The 21,804-nt window shown below is 39.2% G+C and overlaps 2 protein-coding genes across 2 annotated transcripts in view; one reads left to right on the top strand and one right to left on the bottom strand.

Annotated features, from left to right (window-relative positions):
- Positions 1–21,301, bottom strand: part of slc38a5b (solute carrier family 38 member 5b) — a 30,052-nt gene extending 8,751 nt beyond the window's left edge. The window contains exons 1-2 of the mRNA XM_077223542.1: positions 20,349–21,301; positions 482–620 (exon numbers count right to left, since the gene is read on the bottom strand). Of these exons, the coding sequence (XP_077079657.1) occupies positions 482–540 (59 nt within the window). The 5' untranslated portion in view covers positions 541–620; positions 20,349–21,301. The remainder of the gene's footprint in view (positions 1–481; positions 621–20,348) is intronic.
- nt5dc2 (5'-nucleotidase domain containing 2) overlaps positions 2,996–21,804 on the top strand; it is a 51,893-nt gene continuing 33,084 nt past the window's right edge. The window contains exon 1 of the mRNA XM_077223535.1: positions 2,996–3,007. The gene's annotated coding sequence lies outside the window, so the exon portion shown is untranslated. The remainder of the gene's footprint in view (positions 3,008–21,804) is intronic.

The following is a 21,804-nucleotide window of genomic DNA, read 5'->3' as shown; positions in this document are numbered from 1 at the left end:
AGCCATTAAGACAGGACCGGTTTATCATAGTGTTTACATGTAGTAATAAAATATGTCAAGGATGATATCATTGATTATATTGTTGTTTAAAAGTTAACACAGCTGATTTGTTCAACCTGTACGGAATGCATTAATGTGACCATAAATCCAAGGTTATTTCTGTGTGCTAATGAGGTGAAGGCTATGCTGTGGTGTGCTGCTAAATTCCTCAGTCCCAAGGAAAAAATATTTCAGTGATGTTGCAATGCTCACATTTTCCATTTAGGTTCATTTTAAGTTCACCCAAATATTCACTTAAAAATAAATGTAACTTTGCTCATGACTGTGGTGTTTTTCTAGAGATGGTGAAGCAACTGACTAGTGTGTTTGCTTTGCTTTTAGCATGCATCTGCGAGGCAACAGAAAATAGATACACAGTAACCGATTTAGAGACAAGCGTATAATTGTTTTAAAAGCAAAATCACTAATAAATGACACGTACCCTTCCTCAAGATGTTGGAAGTCAAGGTGATGACCGTTTGTTAGTTTCTGAAGTTCCATGATGTATAGTTTCTTTCTTTTTCTTTTTTGAGCAGTGAAAGTTGTGAAGTGTGGAGTGAATGGTTTTCTCTAAAGTAGATCTGCAAGAAAAAAATAAAATAAAAGCAGTTTGACTAAAAATAGTACAAAATAATATCTCATATTGTGAGGCATCTGAAGCAGCATATAGTCTTTCTTAAAAAAAAAAAAAGTTTTTATCTTACTGACCCCAAGCTATTTAACAGTAATAGTACTCTGTTATGATAACAACATAGAATGTTGCATCATTTACACAGAACCAAAGCACACAATCAAAACAGTCTCTTAGCTGGTTGTACAGATGTCTATTCTAGGCGATATTGCACAATATTTACAATGACTACGAAGTGACCACAGAGCTACTTTAGAGCAGCAGCCTGAAGACCATTAAATGGCCTCTTTGACTCCGTCTTCATATCCTGTCTTCTGTTTAGACTCTTAATCCCTAATTTTCCTGAAAGTTATCCTATGAGAAACTGTGAGAACTGTCAAGATGTAGCTGTGTGTCCAGGAAACATGAGGTCCATGTGTCCATTTCTCACCACCTCTATTGTGACTGCTTCAAGAGGTTCTCATGTTTCAAGAAGAAAAAAGAGCCCAAGAGTGCCAGGAATTTTGTAATTCTAGGTTTATTTTGGATTCTTGCCTTTTCAACTGCATGTGTAAATGATCACTTATAAAGAAAGAGCTTCTGAGAGAGCAATTTTTTTTAAGGGAACTGATGTAAAGGGCATGTCAAAAACCACACTTCTAGGCAAACTATTGTTCTGGTAAAACATGCCGTTCTCTGTGTGCGTAAATTCATTGATGAACAAAGAGCTCTGGAACTAATGTTTTGACTTAAAAAACTTGTGTGCTCTTTTTTCGTCATTACCTAACTCTACAGCTGTACATCGAAACTCTGGAAGATTTGTATACTTTTTGTTTATGACACTCATCCCAAATTCTAATCTTTAGTGATTGACAAGAGTGGCCGCAACTGCCTTTGGAGAGACGCTACCTTTGGCATTCTGTCTTTTAGCTACGGTTAGAAGGGGTGGCGATGAGTGTTATTTTAGTATCATTGATGTTTTTTTGGTATTTCGCTTTAAAAAAATTGTTTTATTCATTTTTATTTCAGTTTTAGTTATTTTAGTACATCAAGTTAAACTGAATGAAAATAATAAATGCTGCTTTAGCAACAAGCTGAAGTTTTTTTTGTATAGTTTTAGTTTCAGTTAACAATTAATAACCCAAAATGAGGTATGGGGGTTATAGTGGTTCTAGTGTGCACAGTATTAATTGAAAAGTACATTTGCACTCCATTATTATTTATGACTGACATCAGTCGGGCCAACACTATGTTATACATTAACTCACTAGAGGCTTGCAAACTACTGATGGTTCAGATGTTGAAATCAGTGGGATCTATTCCATATGGCAGGAATAGTGGTCACATACTCACAAACATAACAGCATGTGACTCAAACAGCTCTACTGAGAATGTTTCTTGCCGTGTGTATGAGAATTATCGCACAGTGTCTCAAATACGTAAGAAAGTGTAAATGGAAAAAATATCTCTCCAATGCCAGGGTGAATCTATCAGAAATATGTAAACAAATATGAGATCAGTGTGTTTATGAGACCCTGTGAAATGCTGTGGGAAGAAGCAACAAGGTGAATTGGTGTAGGATATGAAATTCACAGTCACATTCAGCCAACAAGTTTGAATACGTGGCTCAAGCTTCGGAGGTTTGGAAGTTTTCCAGCATCCCCTGCCAGCTGTGGTTCCTGAATTACTTTCCGAACACAACCTTGTACACTCAAAAACTTGATAAGATTTGTTGCAATAATTACCAACTGCCAGACAGCACATGGTGATTCACGCCTGGGTCTTTCCTCACACACAGCAAATAAATTATAAAATGGAAAGGGCTGATGTTTAAAAAATAAAATATGCTACGTGAAACCCTGGAGTAACAGAGATTTTAGGAAATGTTATGAAATTAGAATATTATGAATATACAAAATCTAAATATGACTTTACATCATTCAAAATTAAATAAGAATAAATGATAACTCTGAAAATTGTTTCACCAAGGCAATTACCATACACAACTGGGAGAATATAAAAGCGACACAACTCTTCTAAAAGTGACTCTTATTAGCCTCATCTGACTAATAAATTGACTATATATCGTTTCCAAGATTTAGCATTCAGCTGCCAGCCTGAGGTGTTGACCTTTTGTACTGTGGCCTGGCGGAATTCCACACTGTACGGTAAAAGTCATTAAAGTGTCTGACCCATCAGGCTGAATGGTAATTCTGTTATAAGTATCTGAAGGCTTTGCACACTCTTAAATGTTGATGTATGCCTGTAGTCACAAAATTAAACAATAATAAAGCCTTGTTGAAGCATCTTGTGGAAAGCATTTCCTCATAAACTCATAATCATTATTTCTTGCTTAAACTCACTACTAAAAGACTTTTTTCATACTAGTCATTAATTAAATAAATAGAAAATTGTAGTACTGAATAACTTTAACATAAGTTTAGTAGCCTGAGCACTTAATTTAAAGGCATGAACAATTTATCTGTAATCCGAATCCTGATAATTTTACAGAAATTGTATATAGTGATAAATAATGTTCAATGTAAATGTACAATTAAAGTACATCATGAATAATCAGTGTTGTTATTGTTAGTAAAACAATTCAAAACGGTTTTCATTAATTAAAAATAAAGCTATTAATAAAATATTAGATGAATAACCTAAATGGAAATTACTTAATGTTGCATTACGTTTTAATATATAAAATAAATTAAAGCTAAAATAAAAATCTTTAAAAATAAAATGAAAACTGAAAATATAAAAATAAGAGCTAATTCAAAATATTCATAAATATAGTCTATAAATAATACTAAAATAACAAAATATGCAGCTCTATGGCGATAAATCAATGACAATAAGAACCGAGCGCACAACTGATGCTGGCGCGGTAAATGACTTTCGCCAGAGGACAGATCTACACGCGAGGAAACGGGAACTCGCGAGCTCATTCAAACCCTGCGCGAGCTCATTCAAACCCTGCGCGAGCTCATTCAAACCCTGCGCGCGCTCATGACATGTCCTCTGCACACAACACAAGCCCTCGTGCGCGATCATTCCATGATCATTCCACAGGCTCTCGCGCTTGATCTTCTCTCGCTTGCTGCTTTTACTCGCTCGAACAATTTTTATTTTGGCAGTCGAGGGGCGGGACTTACTGTTTTAATAACCTCAAATGTCATTGGTTACTTCCCCTTTTCCGGAAGTCAGTTGTGATTGGACGCCTGTCCAATGACTTGTAATTCACTTCATAGACATCATATAGACATAGCTGTCAACATTAAACATTGAAAATAAGGGAGATTTCCCGGAATCCATCCCCAAAATAAGGGATTTTTTTACACGATTCTTACCCACAAACTTTTAAAAAAAAAGCACTAATCATTAACAGTCTAAAGAGTTTATAACTACATAGGCCTACATATAGTGTGAGAGAGAGACGTGTGTGTATATATGAGAGAGAGAGAAAGAGAGTGTGTGTGTGTGTGTGTGTGTGTGTGTGAGAGAGAGAGAGAGAGAGAGAGAGAGAGGTAGAGAGAGAAGGAGTGTGTCTGTGTGTGTGTTAGGGGTGTGACCGTAACCGTGAGACCGACGGTTATAGTTGAACACCGTAATTAGAACTCTATAACCGCCAAAACCGTGTTATTAAAATATTTTTTACAAAAAATGTTTTATCATAGAGAATGTTTAACTACTAATATCAGCTTACGAGGGAAACGGAGGCGGAGTTAGTGGTGCTTCGGAAGTTCGGAGGCTCCTGCAGGAGATGATTCGGGAGAGGTCTGTACCGATCAGAGCGCACGCTGACACGGAGTTAGGGTCAAGCTTTGTTTATAGCATGGTTTATACTCGGCGCGTCTGCACGAGCGCGGCAAAAATGATGTGTTGGGTGCGCAAGACCCGCAAGACCCCATTTCGCTTTGCTGTGTGTACGGCTTTTTTTGTAACAGCGCCCACGGCGCCGCATCCGAGGATGAACGACTTCAAGCCGAATCTGCCCGAGCTTGTACGTCTCACACAATCAGAGCGTAAAAATACGGGATATTTTACGGGAAAATACTAAAACGGGAAGACAGCGGGAAAAGAGCTAAAATACGTGAGAAACCCGGAAAAAACGGGAGGGTTGACAGCTATGCATATAGATAGACGCCCTATCGACCGCTACTGCCTATTGGCGCGGACGAGTCGTGGGGCTGCCATCTTAAACCGGTCACCCGCTCCGCTCAGTGTAATCTGTTTGGCAGGTGCAATGAGCTGCCAGCGCATTTAATTAATCATATCTCACTGAAAACCGAACGGATTTTCACGCGGGTTTTTTTGCTGCAAAGGTCATACACGTAGCTACGATACAGGACACATTGAATATTTTGTTCAGAAAATACAACTAATAGTACGGTAATGTTAAATGTTAAATCTTACTTGTGTAAAGTAATCCCCGAGTGATGGTCCGCCGATTTGAGCAGGAATATGCTGCACAGTGCTCTGAAATCTACTGCTGCTATGCAACGCAAATAGGAGTATGACCGGTTTAATATGGCGGCCGCATTTCTTGCGCCACAGCGGCCAATAGGGCATCTAGTCTCTATATGATATCTATGATTCACTTGACTTGAGACATCACTTAATTTGTTTTATTTATAGTGGTTTAATAATGTTTAATGTGATTTAATGCATTGTTAATACAGAATATATTCTTACCAGATATTTTATTAACAGAAAGTCTTACTAGTAACTGATATGTGTTGTATGTTTTTTGTTGGTGGTAAGTAGTATAGGGGTGACGCTCTTCCACTTACACACCAGGGGGTGGCAGGGAATCAAAGTGGTTATGAAGGCTACATGAGGAAGTCACAGGTGAATAGCGAGAGGGAATTACGATCTGGGGAAGCCACACAGTTTTTCAACCGTGCATGCGTGCATGTGTGGATGTTCGTGATGGATTTTGTTATGTCCAGCCATTAGCATCGTGTTAACTGTTTTTTGCATACGTACAAGCTCAATTTACATCAGTAATGGAAGCAGCAGTATTTTGTAAGTAATTTTATTCTGCATAAATAAAGTGTTGATCGAATGCCATGGCAGACCTGATTTGTTGCGCCATTACGCATTGGAGACGACTTCAAATTCCCTCAAGTGTTTTTTTTTTTTTGTGGTACGATCGCCACTAGTTGAAAAACTGTGTGGCTTCCCCAGATCGTAATTCCCTCTCGCTATTCACCTGTGACTTCCTCATGTACCCTCCGTAACCACTGTGATTCCCTGCCTATGCCCCCTGGTGTGCAGGTGGAAGAGCGTCACCCCTATACAACTTACCGCCAACAAAACACATATAACACATATCAAAATTGGCTACAACATTCAGATTAGTCCATATGTATATCGCCACATAATTCTTTCGGGGAAGAATGTGGGTTCTGCAGCGCTCACCTTCCTAACAGAAAGGGCACGCTTTCCCAGTGTAATCCAATAATTTCACTGTATGGGTTATCACGGAACAACAGTGACAGATATACTCTGTGTAACTTCTCTCCTATCATCCTTCCAGGCAAGAAGGGGCAAGAGCCTTGCACAGGGCACTGGATGGGGTCAGCAGTTGTGGAGTTTTGGTAGGGAACGGAGACATACGTCCCGTCGCCACATCTGCTGCAAACCGCCGGGCCAGCCAGTTCATTGGCTCGGCTCCTCAGCACAAAACTGAAGTGCAATCGCACCTTCTACTCATTATATACCCGCGCTGCGTGGCTGAACAGCTGATGCAAATGATTGCACGCCAATGTGCATTGGCTCGTTTAGTTTCACTAGAAGTAGATTGGCCTCTCAGGTCAGATTCCTATTCGTCGGTCAAGACGTATGTATCCGTATGTATTCCCCTTCAGGGAACGAGGGTTACCATACATAACTGAGACGTTTTCAAATATAGCATTGGTGACTTAGCTTGATCTTCTGATTCTATATAAAACAATTTAAGGTTCAATTAGTTCACATTATTAATAAATTATGAACTAAAAATGAACAACACTTTTAACAGCATTTATTAATGTTAAGTAGGGGTGTATCGATATTCAAACCGAACCGAAAAACCGCAATACACATTTCGCGTTAAGTATCGCGATACTCTCATGGTGTACCTAACGCCCCCATTCCCCTGCTGCCCCACCCAGCCCTAGTAGTGCAGCAGATTAATGGCATATTTCAAGAGAATCGTTCAAATTGGTATGGAAGCATGAAATTTGGCACAGATACTCTCCAAGGGTCATTTTTTGGGAAAAAGGCGTTGGCCACCCAAAAATTCAATATGGCGGCCATTTTTTCAAGATGGTCGCTATTTCTGTCAAATGCTCATTGTCAATTGTTCAAACAGTGATATCATGTAGGCATAACATTTTGTGAAAATACTCTCTTCAGAATGTTGTTTTGGAAAACAGTGCTTGTCCCTCAAAAATTCAAGATGGCAACCATTTTTCGAGATGGCCGCCATTTTTCTTGAATACTTACATATTTTTTTTCAAATGGTGATGCTATCATGAAATTTGGTACAAATATTCTTCAAGGAACATTATCATGGAAAAAGGTGTGTGCCACTCAAAAATTCAAGATGGCGACCATTTTCAAGATGGCCATAGAATGTACATTTCCAGAAGAAAATGTGAGTGGGTGCTTGCAGTGGCAAAACTCGCTACTCGGTTGCTAGGGTGTGGTACATGATTGCATACGAGCCAACAAACATGTGTGTACGATGTTCTGGTGCCGAGATATGGCTTATTCATGTGTTCAGGTGGTTGCTAGGTGGTTGCTAGAGTGTTCTGGGTCATTGCTATGGTGTTGGTAGGCGGTTGCTAGGGTATTCTGGGTGGTTGCTATGGTGTTGGTAGGTGGTTAGTAGTTGTCACAGATGGTCACTATTGGAGTTCTTAGCATTTTCTTGGCATGATTTAGCACTTACTTAATCGCTATTAGCATGTATCTGTTCACAGCTAGCATGTGTAGCATGTTGGAACTCCTGTTTGCTAGCATGAGTCAAAAGAGCCCACCCCCATCTCCATACGATGTTCTGATGCAGAGATATGCTGCCGTGCAAACGCAAAAGACCGTAACTTCGTTTTTGGTTGAAAATGAGTTATTGATATTTTTGGCACATTTTTGGCCTGTGTACTTACAGCTGCCATCAGTCCCTGTAACTTCTGATGTCCTCAGAGCCTTGTCCTGCACTAATGCGGTCAGATAGTATGCTCTTAACCCGCTCCATCGACAAACGTGTGATATCGTTCGCAAAGGATATATGCAGAGTTGACAGAAAAGTGTTACACATGCCGTAGCAGGTGAATACAACAAAGAACTAAAGCCCCGCCTCACCCAGTTCGGTTACCGGATCTGGTTGAAACATTAATGCATCTAGCTGGCAGAGAGCCAAAACTTCGCCGGCGCTTTCAGCACCGCCCTGAACACGGTCGAGCCGACGCAGGACAAATACATCACAGGGAGTGATAATAATGAAGCAACAAGGGTATATTGGTGCATACAACATAATGAAGCAAGTGCTGGTGCATACAACATCAGACCAGCTCAGCTGTTACAAGCAGGTTATACAATCACAGCGTCCGGAATAAATCCGCGGGACGAGTGAAGTGCACAACCACAATAATAGGGCAGATAGGCTGCTGAAACCACCGCATACTGAAAAGACGCAGAACACAGAAGGTTGTGCTATAAATGCATTAGTTGTCTAGGTAGTCCAGAACGCGCTCCCTACTGAGTCTCAAGGGGGAAAGCACTGCATAGGCTACTTTTCGTGAACGGACGAGGAGCGTGACACCTTGAACATGAATCTCGGTAAGTGTCTGTGAAAGTATGCGTCTTTCAGATCCATCGCTATAATCCAGTCTCCGGGTAGAATGTGCGCGAGGATCTGTTTTATCGTGATCATTTTGAACGCGTGTTTAGAAAGTCTTATGCCACTCAGTACCACTTGAAGATAGCCTATACTCTTTACCGCTACGGAAGTATTTTGTCATGTCTAATGAATTAATAGGGCCACCAGAATGCAACCAAAGCACAATAAGTACATGGCTATAAGTAATTGTAAATCATTCAAAATAAATGCCATGATCACTAGATTTTATACAGGTGTTACTATAATGATTTTGTTAATGGTGATCAGCAACCAAATATTGATAATGTGGAAGTCACTGTCTTTTGCCTTGGCATGACTTCTCTCTTTTTGCTGACAATACAAAGGCAGAGTACAGTAACTTTAAAATAGTGGTCAAAAGTCAAGTTTGAGCTCAAGATTTTTTTATGTAGATAATGTTTATTACTTAAACATCTAATTGCGAAATTTCCAGTGTCCTACCTATAATTAATTTGGCGGGACAACTAAAAATCTTTAAAGTCATTTTTCTTAGTTCCACACTCTAGCGAGTTAAGGTCTTTTGCCTTTGTAGGGCAGTATACGTCTTGCAAAATGTTAGCTAGGGTACTCTCTTTGGTTGCTAGGGAGTGGCTTGGCAGCTGCCAATCATGAAACTCTAAAGGCTGCGTGTCACTATGTATGAAATAAACCAACTCCCATGTCCCTATCACATTCAGAATAGAAGATTTACCTCTTTGGATTTTGGTTGCTAAGGTGCTTAACAATGGTTGCTGGGGGGGGGGGCTAGAAGTGTTCAGGTAATTCATGATTGAATGTTTGCTGCCCCGGGTAAAACGAGACCACACTCATGTTTCTATGATACTTCTATCCCTTTTATCTCTTTCAATGGAATGGAACTTGTTGCTAAGGTGCTGTAAATGGTTGCTAGGGCGTGGCGTAATAGCTTCACAATGATCCTGAGAGACTGATTGGTCGTCTGATTAAAATGAGCCCGTCCCCTTGTCTCTATGACACTGTGATCCAGAGCTATGTTCAATACAAAATCCCTATGCAATGTATGACTACCCATTTCTGTCAGGGTTCTGTCACTTCTGTCTGGTCTTATCTTAGTTGGTGACAGAGGTCTGACATTCCTGGTTTGTCATGTTCTTGTGTTCTAATTCTGTTTATTATGAGCACATGGCTTTTCCTTTGTGCCATGTGCTCTCCTGTCTTTTGTCAGCCCCTCCCATCTCGTTACCTGTTAATTTTATTATCTCCCTCACCTGTCTTGCTTGTTACCTTCTGTCATTTGTTCCCTGTTTAGTCTTCTTGTGTTTGCAGTCCTGTGTTGGTTCATTATTATCTGTTTCCCTTGTGTTTTCTGTATCTGCCTGATAGCTCTCTGGTTTTCGGTGGTCAGCACCACCGCGACTTCGCAAACGGTGGAGGAGGAAGACTATTCCGGAGCCTACCATTCCCATCATCAGTCCTGCCATGGCCAAGAAAGCGGTCTTTTCGTTCTATGCATTGGCGGTGTTGCATGCATGGAAAAAGCACATGGTGTCTGCCGATCCAGAGACTGCTCACGTCACGTCTGCCGATCCAGGTACCGCTCGCGTCATGTCTGCCGATCCAGGGACCGCTCGCGTCACGTCTGCCGATCTAGGGACCGCTCCCGTCACGTCTGCCGATCCAGGGACCTCTCGCGTCACGTCTGCCGATCCAGGGACCGCTCGCGTCACGTCTGCCGATCCAGGGACCGCTCGCGTCACGTCTGTCGATCCAGGGACCGCTCGCGTCACGTCTGCCGATACAGGGACCGCTCGCGTCAAGTCTGCCGATCCAGGGACCGCTCGCGTCAAGTCTGCCGATCCAGGGACCGCTCGCATCACGTCTGCCGATCCAGGGACCGCTCGCATCACGGGACAGCTCGCGTCACGTCTGCCGATCCAGGGAGCGCTCGCGTCAAGTCTGCCGATCCAGGGACCGCTCGCGTCACATCTGCCGATCCAGGGACCGCTCGCGTCACGTCTGCCGATCCAGGGACCGCTCTCGTCACGTCTGCCGATCCAGGGACCGCTCGCGTCACGTCTGCCAATCCAGGGACCGCTTGCGTCACGTCTGCCGATCCAGTGCCTCCGGACAAGATGGCCGCCACCGAGCCTGTGTCTGTTCCTGTGCCGTGTCTGTTCCTGAGCCGGTGTCTGTGTCTGTTCCTGTGCCTGAGCTGGTGTATGTTCCTGAGCCTGAGCCAGGGTCTGTTCCTGTTCCTCCGCCATGGCCGCCAGATGGACTGTCGTCTCCGCCCTGGCTGCCCGATGGACTGTCGTCTCCGCCCTGGCCGCCCGATGGGTCGTCTGCTTCGCCCTGGCCGCCCGATGGGTAGTCTGCTTTGCCCTGGCCACCCAATGGACTATCTGCTTTGCCATGGCCGCCCGAAGGGCCTGCTCCGCCCTGGTAACCTACACAGCCTGCACCACCCTGGACCTCGGCCAGGACTCCTGATAGGCCTGAACCTCCCTGGCTCAACCCTCCCGTCCCTCCACCCTCCCGTCCCTTCCTGGTCAATGCTTGGGACTTGATTGACTTTCATATTTGGTTCTGTTTTGGCTCCCCTTTTCCCCCTTCTTGGTCTCTGTTTTTGGTGTATCTGACTTGTCTGCTGTGGTGTTGGGTTGTGTATGTTTTTGTTCCCGTCTCGGTTTTATGTCCTCCTTTAGAGGGGGTTAATGTCAGGATTCTGTCACTTCTGTCTAGTCTTATCTTAGCTGGTGACAGAGGTCTGACATTCCCGGTTTGTCATGTTCTTGTGTTCTAGTTCTGTTTATTGTGAGCACATGGCTTGTCATGTGTTTCCTTTGTGCCATGTGCTCTCCTGTCTATTGTCAGCCCCTCCCATCTCGTTACCTGTTAATTGTATTATCTCCCTCACCTGTCTTGCTTGTTACCTTCTGTCATTTGTTCCCTATTTAGTCTCCTTGTGTTTGCAGTCCTGTGTTGGTTCGTTATTATCTGTTTCCCTTGTGTTTCCTGTGTCTCAGTTTTGGTTTTCAGTTTTCATGTTGTTTTGTAGTCATTTAATTAAACTTACCTTCCTACACTTGAATCCTCGTCTTCCTTATTTTCTTCATCACGTGACAATTTCATGGGCCGTCCTACACCATATTAAGTCAATGGGGCAACTTTGGGCAGCTCCTGCCCCCCAGGGGTGCACCTTTTACCCTGTTGTGAGGTACGTTCTTACAGAGCCTGCCAGCCTCTTCAAATCTGGTAAACCACACGTTTCTGCGAAATCCTCGCTCGGAGCTATGAATCGTCAAAGTTTGTCGCAATGTTAAGTCTATGGGATTTTTTTCGGCCGCTTTTTCACCCCTGGGGCGAACATCGTACCCCCGATCACTTATAAAAGTCATAGCACACCATTTCCGAATAATCCGAACGATTTGATGCCTCATTCGTGGGTCTGTGACAAAAGCTGCGGGAGGAGATGCGGGTTGGGGACAATAGTTGGGCCTTTGACTTTGGCAATGGCGGCCATCTTGAAAATTGGCCGCCACATTGAATTTTTGAGTGGCCAACGCCTTTTTCCAAAATAGTGGCCCTTAGAGAGTATCTGTGCCAAATTTCATGCTTCTATACCAAAGTGAACGATTTTTTTTACTAATCTGCTGCACTATAGCCCATTGTTGAGGTTGACCTCACTTTACCTTATGTCACAAAACAAATTTTTCTTCTTTGACATTTGATTAAATAGTAATTAGTAACTGTACGCGAATGCTTCCCGTAAATTTCCGTGTGTCTTATGTGTACACAATGAATACAGATTTGTAGCCTAACCACCATTAACCACCACAAATAATCTCAATAAGCTCCGTGTTTTGCTTTTGATAAGAAACAAAGTGTAATCTTTCAAATTCTGTCCATTTTATCACAAAATTCAAACAATAAATGCCATTTTGGCGCTCTCTGATGTGGCGTAACAGATCACTGCCCAGATATCATGCATATCCAGCCCTCATCTGGGCCAACAATGGCACATTTGGCTCAGTTCTGGCAGCTGCAAGGGTCATATCTGGTTATGACCAGACGTATCTGGCCCCCACACATCAAGCCGTTTTTTTTGTGAGATGTGGCTTGAAGAAGTGACACAGAAGTGACAGTGAAAACGCGACTGGCCCTGGCACGCACTAGCACTCCCGATTTTGGCCCGACAGTGGAAACGCGGCCATTGCCGTCATTCCATGCGGTATGTGGGCCAGAAGATTGTGGGTGCATAGGTGCCTCAGTTCAAGCGGCACCACGGAGCACGAGTGAATGCGATCATCTCTTCCTCTTTAATACCAGTTACAGAATAAACATAAATGAACATCCGAAGGTATGTTAAAAGACACAGTACTTACTGAAACGTATCATATCTCGTGTAATCACTAAATCAGTGTTTTGACAGCGGAAAGACATCAGTAAAACAGCCTGTAAACACTGTCACGGAACATTACATTTACCTCTGGCAAGTCATTAAGTGTCCACAGCTTGTTAGTTCGCTAGAGAAATTAAACTCTTTCGCTAAATATATGCACTATATTTGCCTAAATATTATATTTTATTTAACCTCTTAATGTCTTAATGATTTAATGTATGTTTGAAATATCTGTCATTAAACTGACAGAAACTGTGTAAATTAATATATATCGACGACGAATTGGAGTAAAAATACATAGTAAAGTGTTACCTATAGCACAAACCAATTTAACCAAAGAGTATTGCACGAGGTTTAAAAGCAATATGTCATGTCACATTGCTGGTGGCACAAGTCATTGGAGTCATGTGTAAACTATAGGTTGAAACCAACTGGACAACATTCCAGAAGGGAAGCGTTCGTTAACATGCTCAGCTTTACTCTTAAAACAGTACACAACTCATCACTTCTCAATGGTTTCATCAGCCAGCAACTTGAAAGACATGGAACTGATTCTAACTTGAATATTTCTACATAACAAAGTCTACATAAATGAACACCAAAAACATTTTCATGGAAAAATCCCCTATAAATTACATTTGTCAGCTGCAAAACGTCACACTCGTGTATTCGCCAAGAATTCACCCTGAAGGCTTGCCTCCATACAAGAGAAAGAGAACTTCTTTTGACAAGACCACCTCTTATGTGCCCAGCACCACTCCCAATAACTGCCTGATCAAGTGTGAAATACTAGTGTGACCAGATTGACTGTTACCTGGGGCAGCTTTCCTCAATGCAGCACTAGATGACTGTTTGTAATCCTTCTCTGGATCTGATTTTAAATGCTAAATTTTACTTGGCTCAGACAACCTTTCCACTTAACTGTCAGGGAGTCACTGAGTTATTTGTTTAAACTTCTTAGCATTCAGTTAAAACATGCAGGGTGGGTAGTAGGGACATTGAGGGGCTGGGAGAAAGAGAAACATATAGAAAGACGTGGGGGAGGGTAGCAAAAAGCGCTGTGACATTGAATAACTTTTGAACCCTTTTCTCCTACGAACAGTGAAATAAAACACTGTTCACTGCACGGTTAAAACAGCATTTAACCATATAATCATGCACAAATAGGTTAGTTAGTCAAATGTCTTATCAACTTGATCTAGCAGTATTTTGGTGAAAATTCAACTGTAACTTAGCAGAAGCTAACCAAATTAGGCAAATGCGTACATGGTTGGAGAACATGACATGATCCTTATCTGAAACCATGGTAAAAGAACAAGGCAAATGAAAATACTATGCATACTGAATTAAAAGTGAACATAAACATAATCTTACATACTGCAAAATATGTAAGATTTTTGGATTAAAATATCCAAAAACCACTAGAACAGTATTAGATTTTGTTGACTTGTGTATCCTAAATGTTTCCAACACTGTTGAAATCCAGAGAAATTAGCTATTAATGACGTTACATCTGCGCTACCCTCGATTTTTTGTTTTGTTTTACTTCTGTAGAAACCAAACACCAAAGAAACACCAAAGATGCTTTAATCTAAGTATGTTTTATTAGACAGGTGAGCAACTGATACCTTCATCAACAGAAAACTAATTGTTGTTATATAGCTCAGCACGGTTATGGTCTTATTGTTTGAATCTCTTGTTTTCTTGATTTACCACAAGTAACGTTTGTACCCAAAAAGTAAATCAGACAACACTATTTTGTCAAGTGGCTAACATAGCATAATCAGAAACAACTTTATTTGTAGTAACAGTAATACAGTGTTTTCTCCACCATAAAATGTTTTAAAATGAATAGCATGCCATTTAGCAACACGTCATTCAGCTTTAATTATTGATATGATATTCTAATATCGATCTACCTTGCAATGTCTCACACCAGAGTCACTTTAACATAACTTTCAACACACTCAGATGTATTTTTAGTACGATTGATTTGACCAAGTATAACAGCGCTGTGTTACCCCACAACTTTAATTCGTCAAACAAAGTGACCTCTATAGGAAATTTAGCACTTGTGGCTATTTCAGTTAAAAAAATTAATGTGAATTTGAGTGAACATAACAGGCGAACGTTAAACGTAAATTTAATCGTAAAATAAACAAACAACAAAACAAAAGGAGCGTCACGAACCTGTCTCATTCCACAGTAACGTTAGTAAAACTTTAATACATCAGCTCATCCATAAAAACGATCCTGTCCATCGGCTGTGGAGGTGAAGATTCCACGTGATTCCATGCTCCTTCACGGCGTCATCAATCTATGCTTTTGCTATTGTTTTGAATAAGTGATCTCTAGCTGGGGAAAACCTACATAATGTGCCTTTAATTAAATGTGCTTTGTAAAGTGAAATGTTAGTCATCGAAACAATCAACATTTTAATTTACTTTACAAACTATGCAATTCATGATGCAATGAAATATTTCTATTCCAAATAAATGCTGTTCTTTTGAACTCTCTATTTATCAAAGAATCCTAAAAACTTTTTTTTTATATTCAGCAGCACAACTGTTTTCAACATTGATAATAATAAGAAATGAAACTTGAGCACCAAATCAGCATGTTAGGATGATTTCTGAAAGAGCATGTGACACAAGGATCAGCAGCTTTGCCATCACATAAATTCCATTTTAAAATATATTCAAACGGTTATTTTAAACAGTAATAACATTTTTATTGTATTTTTGATCAAATAAATGCAGCCTTGGTGAGTGTAAAAGAGTGTAAAATAAAATCATTCTTTCTGACCCCACATTTTTGAACAGTAGTGGTGAATTCAGGTTGATTGGGACACTTTTTCCAAGTCATCTCAATGGCAAAAAGTGTCCCAATCACCCTGAATTCACCCCTAGTGTATTTTATTTGAAAACAATGTAAATATTATATTGTAAATGAAATAGAAATATTTTATTTTATATTATATTTAATATAAAAATGTTTTTATTTTATTTTCATTCATTTCATTATAATTTACTTTATACATTTACACATTTTTATTTTTTACTTTAGTATGATACTAGGTTGGTACAATACATTGTAACTACCCACTGTAATCCGGATCTTAACCAAAACCAACTGAGAAGCACTTAATTAAAAACTGTGATCAAATACCTTTAAATCACATTTATTATGTTGCAAAAATAGTTTGTGGAAAAGATTTGGCAGGTTAGCATATCCCAACGTCTATACTATCTTCAGCCACTTACCATTAGAGCTTAACAACCATCTCTCCACCCATTCCACTCGCATTCCTTTATCCATTTCCCGTCGTTCCATTCTCATTCTCTACAGACCCTCTGCCTGTATGTCAACATCTCACACTATGCAATCCATTTTAAGGCCTTGGCTAGAGGTGTATTACAGTGCTCAAATGCTCTTTTTATGGCAGACACATCAGTGTAGTCTACTTGCTCATACATACTTGAATTTCTATAGTATTTCCCATGAGATAATAAGATCTGTTCAGCTCTGAGGCCAATGTGTGCCAAAATTCAGGCTCGAATGAACTCGTAGTAAATTTTACTTATATAATACCACTAACAGAATGTGTTTTCCACATCAGTATGAATTTACTTTTAAACACTAAAGACTCAAACAGTGAAAGTAAAGTAAAAGACCAGGTCTGGTCATTGTTGCAGACCACACAATGCACTCGCTGATCTCTCCGCATGCTCATTTCCATGCCTGTGGTGGCCATGTATATTCAATATGTCCAGGACATCCGTTTTAAAAGAGCTACGTAAACCACTTGAGGTTTATCAATTGTGTGGGTCACAACATCAGTGTGTACATTGTGCCTTTAAAACTCCTCTAAAAAAATTAGACGCATTCCTTTTCATTTTCCACCTGATAATGATTTCCTCTACTTTTCCTTTCAGATAACAATGGTATGTTGACATATATTGTGGGATTATTTATCTGTGATGTTTTTTTCAAACTCTAGCCAAAGAACTTTACGTGCTTCAAATATTAAAATACAACCGGAAGTGTTTCACCTGAAGTCACAGCTAAAATTGCTTTAAAGAAATGATGTTGTTGTCACGCTCTCCCAACACAAACTTCACAAAATTAAACTGTTGTTATATCTGGTCAATTTCTTTCACAAAAAAATAAATTCAATTCAATTTTAGCATTAAAAAAACATTTAAGCTAAAGTTAACATATTAAAATTCGGTAACGCTTTAGATTACAGACCGGAAAGTACTGCGTAATTAAGATGAATTTACAGCGTAACTTTTGGTAATTATAGTGTACTAGTGTACCAATGTACTTGCATAACTATAAGGGAACATTTGTAAAGTTTGGGGAATAAAGGGGTAACAACCAGGAGAATTAACAAAAAAAAAATTATACTGTAAGTATTAGAACTAAGGGGTACTTATTCTTTTATGATACAACAATCTTACATTTGCGAGCAATTTAGCAAAAACATACACTGTGTACCTTTTTGTAATAACTGTGTCAATACAAACTGTATAGGCTTTTTTTAAAATTTGCATTTATAAAAAAATGTTTTTATAAAGTGCTGATGTTTAAGTAAAGCAAGTTAAAGTAAAGCTAAAACTATTGCAATTTTTTAAATACTGGGAATAGGCTACTCTTGTTCCATGTTACAGGGTAAGTGGTGCTTGTTGCCCTCTTGTTCCATGTAGTTACAGGGTAAATACAATAAAAATACATACACAATCTAATATCACTGACTCAGAAACCTTTATTTGAAAAACAAATTATTACAGTTGGTCTGAAGCAATAGTCTACATATTACATAAAATATTATAATTTTTCTTACAAACACCTATCGTTTCACTTCACATCCATTGGAGTGGTATGGATTACTACATTTATTGCAGTATGTGCTGTTTGATGCACCAACTTTTAGGAACACATGAGCTTGCATTATATGTATTCCCAGAGATGTATTTTTTTATTTTTCTAAAAACCTTCATTTGTGTTAATCTGAAAAAGGAAAGTTGTATACATCTTGGATGGCATGAGGGTAAAAGATGAGTAGCCTAAATGGTGAGAACGTATTTCTAGGTGTACTGCATTTTCTGTTTATAATACAGAATAGCAAGAGACATGATTTCTTCTTCAGATTCATCAGTGGAAAGAAAGAAAAAGAAGAGGAACAAAAGGAAGAAGCCAAGCAAGAGAAAAAAGGGGGGACAAAACGTTCTAATTTCTGTGAAGACTTAATTTAAAAAAGCAGTTTTAAATGAAAAAGAAGTGTTGTAAATCTGTTTTGAATTAAATTGATTTTCAAATAAAGGTTTCCGAGTCAGTGATATTAGATTGTATGTATTTTTTATTGTACTTACCCAGTAACTTACATGGAACAAGAGGGTAACAAGCACCACATGAAACAAAAGTATATATCTTTCCCCAATATTTAAGCAAAAGTTGCAATTGTTTTAGTTTTCAGTGCACTTTTGTTAAAAAGATTACTGTATAAATGCATATATGTACCCTGTAATTTTTACAAAGCCTATACAAGACAGTATGTATTGTTACACAATTATTACAAAAATGTACGCAGTGTATGTTCTTGCTAAATTGGTCCCAAATGTGATTGTTGTATCATAATAGAAGAATAAGTACCCCTTAGTTCTATAATACATACAGTTTATTTTTATTTTTATTCTCCTGGTTGTTACCCCTTTATTCCCCAAACTTTTCATGTTGTTCCCTTATACTGACATGTAAGTACTTTAAAGGTACACTAATTACAAAAAGTTACACTGTAAAATCGTTTTAATTACGCAGTACTTTCCAGGCTGTAATCTAAAGTGTTACCATCAATACATTGCTCTGTTAGAGCATCCTGACCAACCCAACACATCAACATTACCACAACCAATGGCATAAGTTTAAAGCGGGACTATCTGCTTGGCTGGCCAATGGCGAATAAGAAAAGTACATTGAAACTTGTTTTTAAAAAGTTGCTTCATCTAAAATCACATACTTTTGGAGTATGTGTTGAATTTGCTGAGGAATACCCTTCTCAATCATTGGTAAAGTACTTCTTTAGGTAGGCACTGGCAGTTGTTTAGTATAAAAACATTATCATGCATATAGGTAAATTTGGGATTTAAGTGACCTTTGGGATTTTGGGATTGCAATTTTGGGATGCAAAATTCAGAGTTGCAGCAGGTGAACACCCAGGTATTGTGTAACTATACTATTTCATGAATACTACTTGGAAAACCTAGTCATTTGACATACTGCTTTTCACATACTATACAGTAGGAAAGCAAACCATATTCTGATGAATGATGCTAACGGCAATTTTGTTTTTAAAATTTCTTCAAACTTTGTTGCAGAGTTTTCAAAAATCTCTCTTTGAAAAGTTTGCAAATATCCCAGAGGCTAGTGAATAACTAAACTGACATTACAAAGTTCAAAGACATTTGATGTCTCTTTTCCCAAATACATGACCTAGTTGCTCTTTAAATGCCTTTACTAAATCAATCCATTAGGGTGCATTAGGGTGTACTCTTACACGTTGCGCAACAATTTTTGGATGTTTGGATATTTTGAGGTCTTCATAGTCCCAATTTAGTCTGAGATGACTTAAATGTATCACTGAATAGCATTATATATAATCACTTTTATCTAGCAATATCTAGAAGAATTTGTGTAACATATTGAAGAACTAAGGGAATGTGAACAACGTATGATATACTGACATTTAACCTATATGTTCATCAAGATTATTTTCTTACATTGTCATGGTTCATCTTAAAAGAAACATCCCATGCATGTAATCTATTCTAAACAAAAACCTTACAAAGAAAGAGTGACTTGTTTGTTTTTTGCAGATATGTTGAGTGGGTGCACACTGCTCTCAGTCAACAGAAAACATTTTAAAGACATATGAATATGTTTATATGCCCTATATTTCTAATCATTTATGTTTAGTCCGTGTAAGTCCAAATCAACCATCAGCCTTCTATTTCCGACCTGAGTTATTTGTCCTGCGATCGGATACATGATACCTGCATAACGTCATGTACAGTGTGCACAGAAAAGATTTTCCTTTGCAAACTCCCAGTCCCACACATTATTATCTTCAGTCATGTTTAGCCATATTCTTTACCACACTGTATGGTGATTGAGGGTAACAACAAATCTTAAAATTGTCTAACCAGATAATTTTTCTTAATTGTTATAAAAAGCCCTTTAAAAGTCCAATTAATTGCAATCAAATAGCAAATTGTATGACGATAAAACAGCTAGTTATAGAACACAATGAAAGCTATAATTTTGTTAACAAACTCTCCTAAGCCATTAAGCCTTTCCTGTCAACTGCAGTCTGCTTTTAGCCCATGTGCTCAGGCAATACAACAGATACTCAGAAGAAAAAAAGTCTCTCTCACCCTTTTAAATGGCAGTTGATGTTTTCTCAGAGGCAGTGCTGGTAAAGCATTCTCTGAGAGCTTTTCTTGCTTGAGGTGTTGCTTTTTATCCCAGTTGTTAAAAGGTTTAAGCCCAATAGAGAAAGAGAGAGAGAGAGAGAGAGAGAGAGAGGGGACAGTATGGTTCCACTGAACGGAGTAAGGCAGTAGGCAAGGGTGGGAAGCACATGTAGGAAAAAATCCTGAACGGGAGGGAGCTTCTCAATGCCGTCTCAAGTTACTTGTGATGTCATGAACAACCAAAGTCACAGTTGAACTCTGTTAATGCAGGCAACAGCGTTCCATTCAATGGCTCTTTCACGCTTTGACATCTGTTTGTCTCTTATTCAGCACATTGATGTAATGTCCTCTCCACAAGAAGCTCCATATTTTGAGCTGGAAAAAAAAAAACTTAATGCTGCCTTCCTAGTAAAAAAATTGGACATGAACACCTCAAGTCAAAATTTGAATGCGATGTGCTTGTAATCACGACTTCAGAAACTGGAAGTAGGAAATTTCCGATAGCATGTGAATTGGCAGCATAAAATAAGACAAATAAGACAGGTAAATAAATTGTTTAATAAAATGGTAAGTGAATGATTGTCTTCTCTTTACTTCCTCTGTCCATTTCCAATCCTCTTTTTCATACTCTTATATAATTTCTTCTCTCCCTTGTCTTAGGCTACTAAATGTAGCCTACAGTTGACCCCAAAATGAAAATTCTGTCATTATTTACTCAACCTCATGTAGTTCAAAAACTGTATGACTTTCTTTCCTGGGAACACAAAAGGAAAAGTTTAGCTGATTCTCTGGAGAAGACAAAAAAAGCACCAAAAAAACATCATAAAAGTCAATCTGACTTTTAATGGCAATGCCAAATTTAAGATTGTATTAGCTGAAACAGTAACTCTCTAATTGCATATATCCACATTTTCAAATATGCTGTGAATGCATTGTTTCAAATATGCATGGGTTCTTATGTCACATGACTAATCACCATACATCATGTTTCAATATGCATGCAAATTAAATTTGAGGACTTTGGCCTAGAGGCAGGATTTAAAGTGAATAAAAATACTCACATTTTGATAGTGGGCAAACAAAACTATCATTGGGCTTCAGAATGTTATTTAAAGCTTTTTCGTCAGGAATAATGTCAAAATTTCTTCATTGTCTTTTGTGTGTGTGTGTGTGTGTGTGTGTGTGTGTGTGTGTGTGTGTGTGTGTGTGTGTGTGTGTGTGTGTGTGTGTGTGTGTGTGTGTGTGTGTGTGTGTGTGTTGCGAATCAAATAGATTACTTTTCTTCTTTAGGTCAAAAAGATGGGCCATGGTGATGAATGGAAACAATTAAGTAGCCTATAGCCTAAAAGGAAATGGATAAAATACTGTAAATTATTTTGATGTTGCCTAATATCATAGATTTTAATAACCTGTTGTA

The sequence above is a fragment of the Siphateles boraxobius genome, unplaced genomic scaffold (assembly GCF_051911475.1).
Source record: "Siphateles boraxobius isolate OS27281-9 unplaced genomic scaffold, OSU_SipBor_1 9, whole genome shotgun sequence".
Classification (NCBI taxonomy): domain Eukaryota; kingdom Metazoa; phylum Chordata; class Actinopteri; order Cypriniformes; family Leuciscidae; genus Siphateles; species Siphateles boraxobius.
This window is presented reverse-complemented; position numbering and strand designations above follow the sequence as displayed.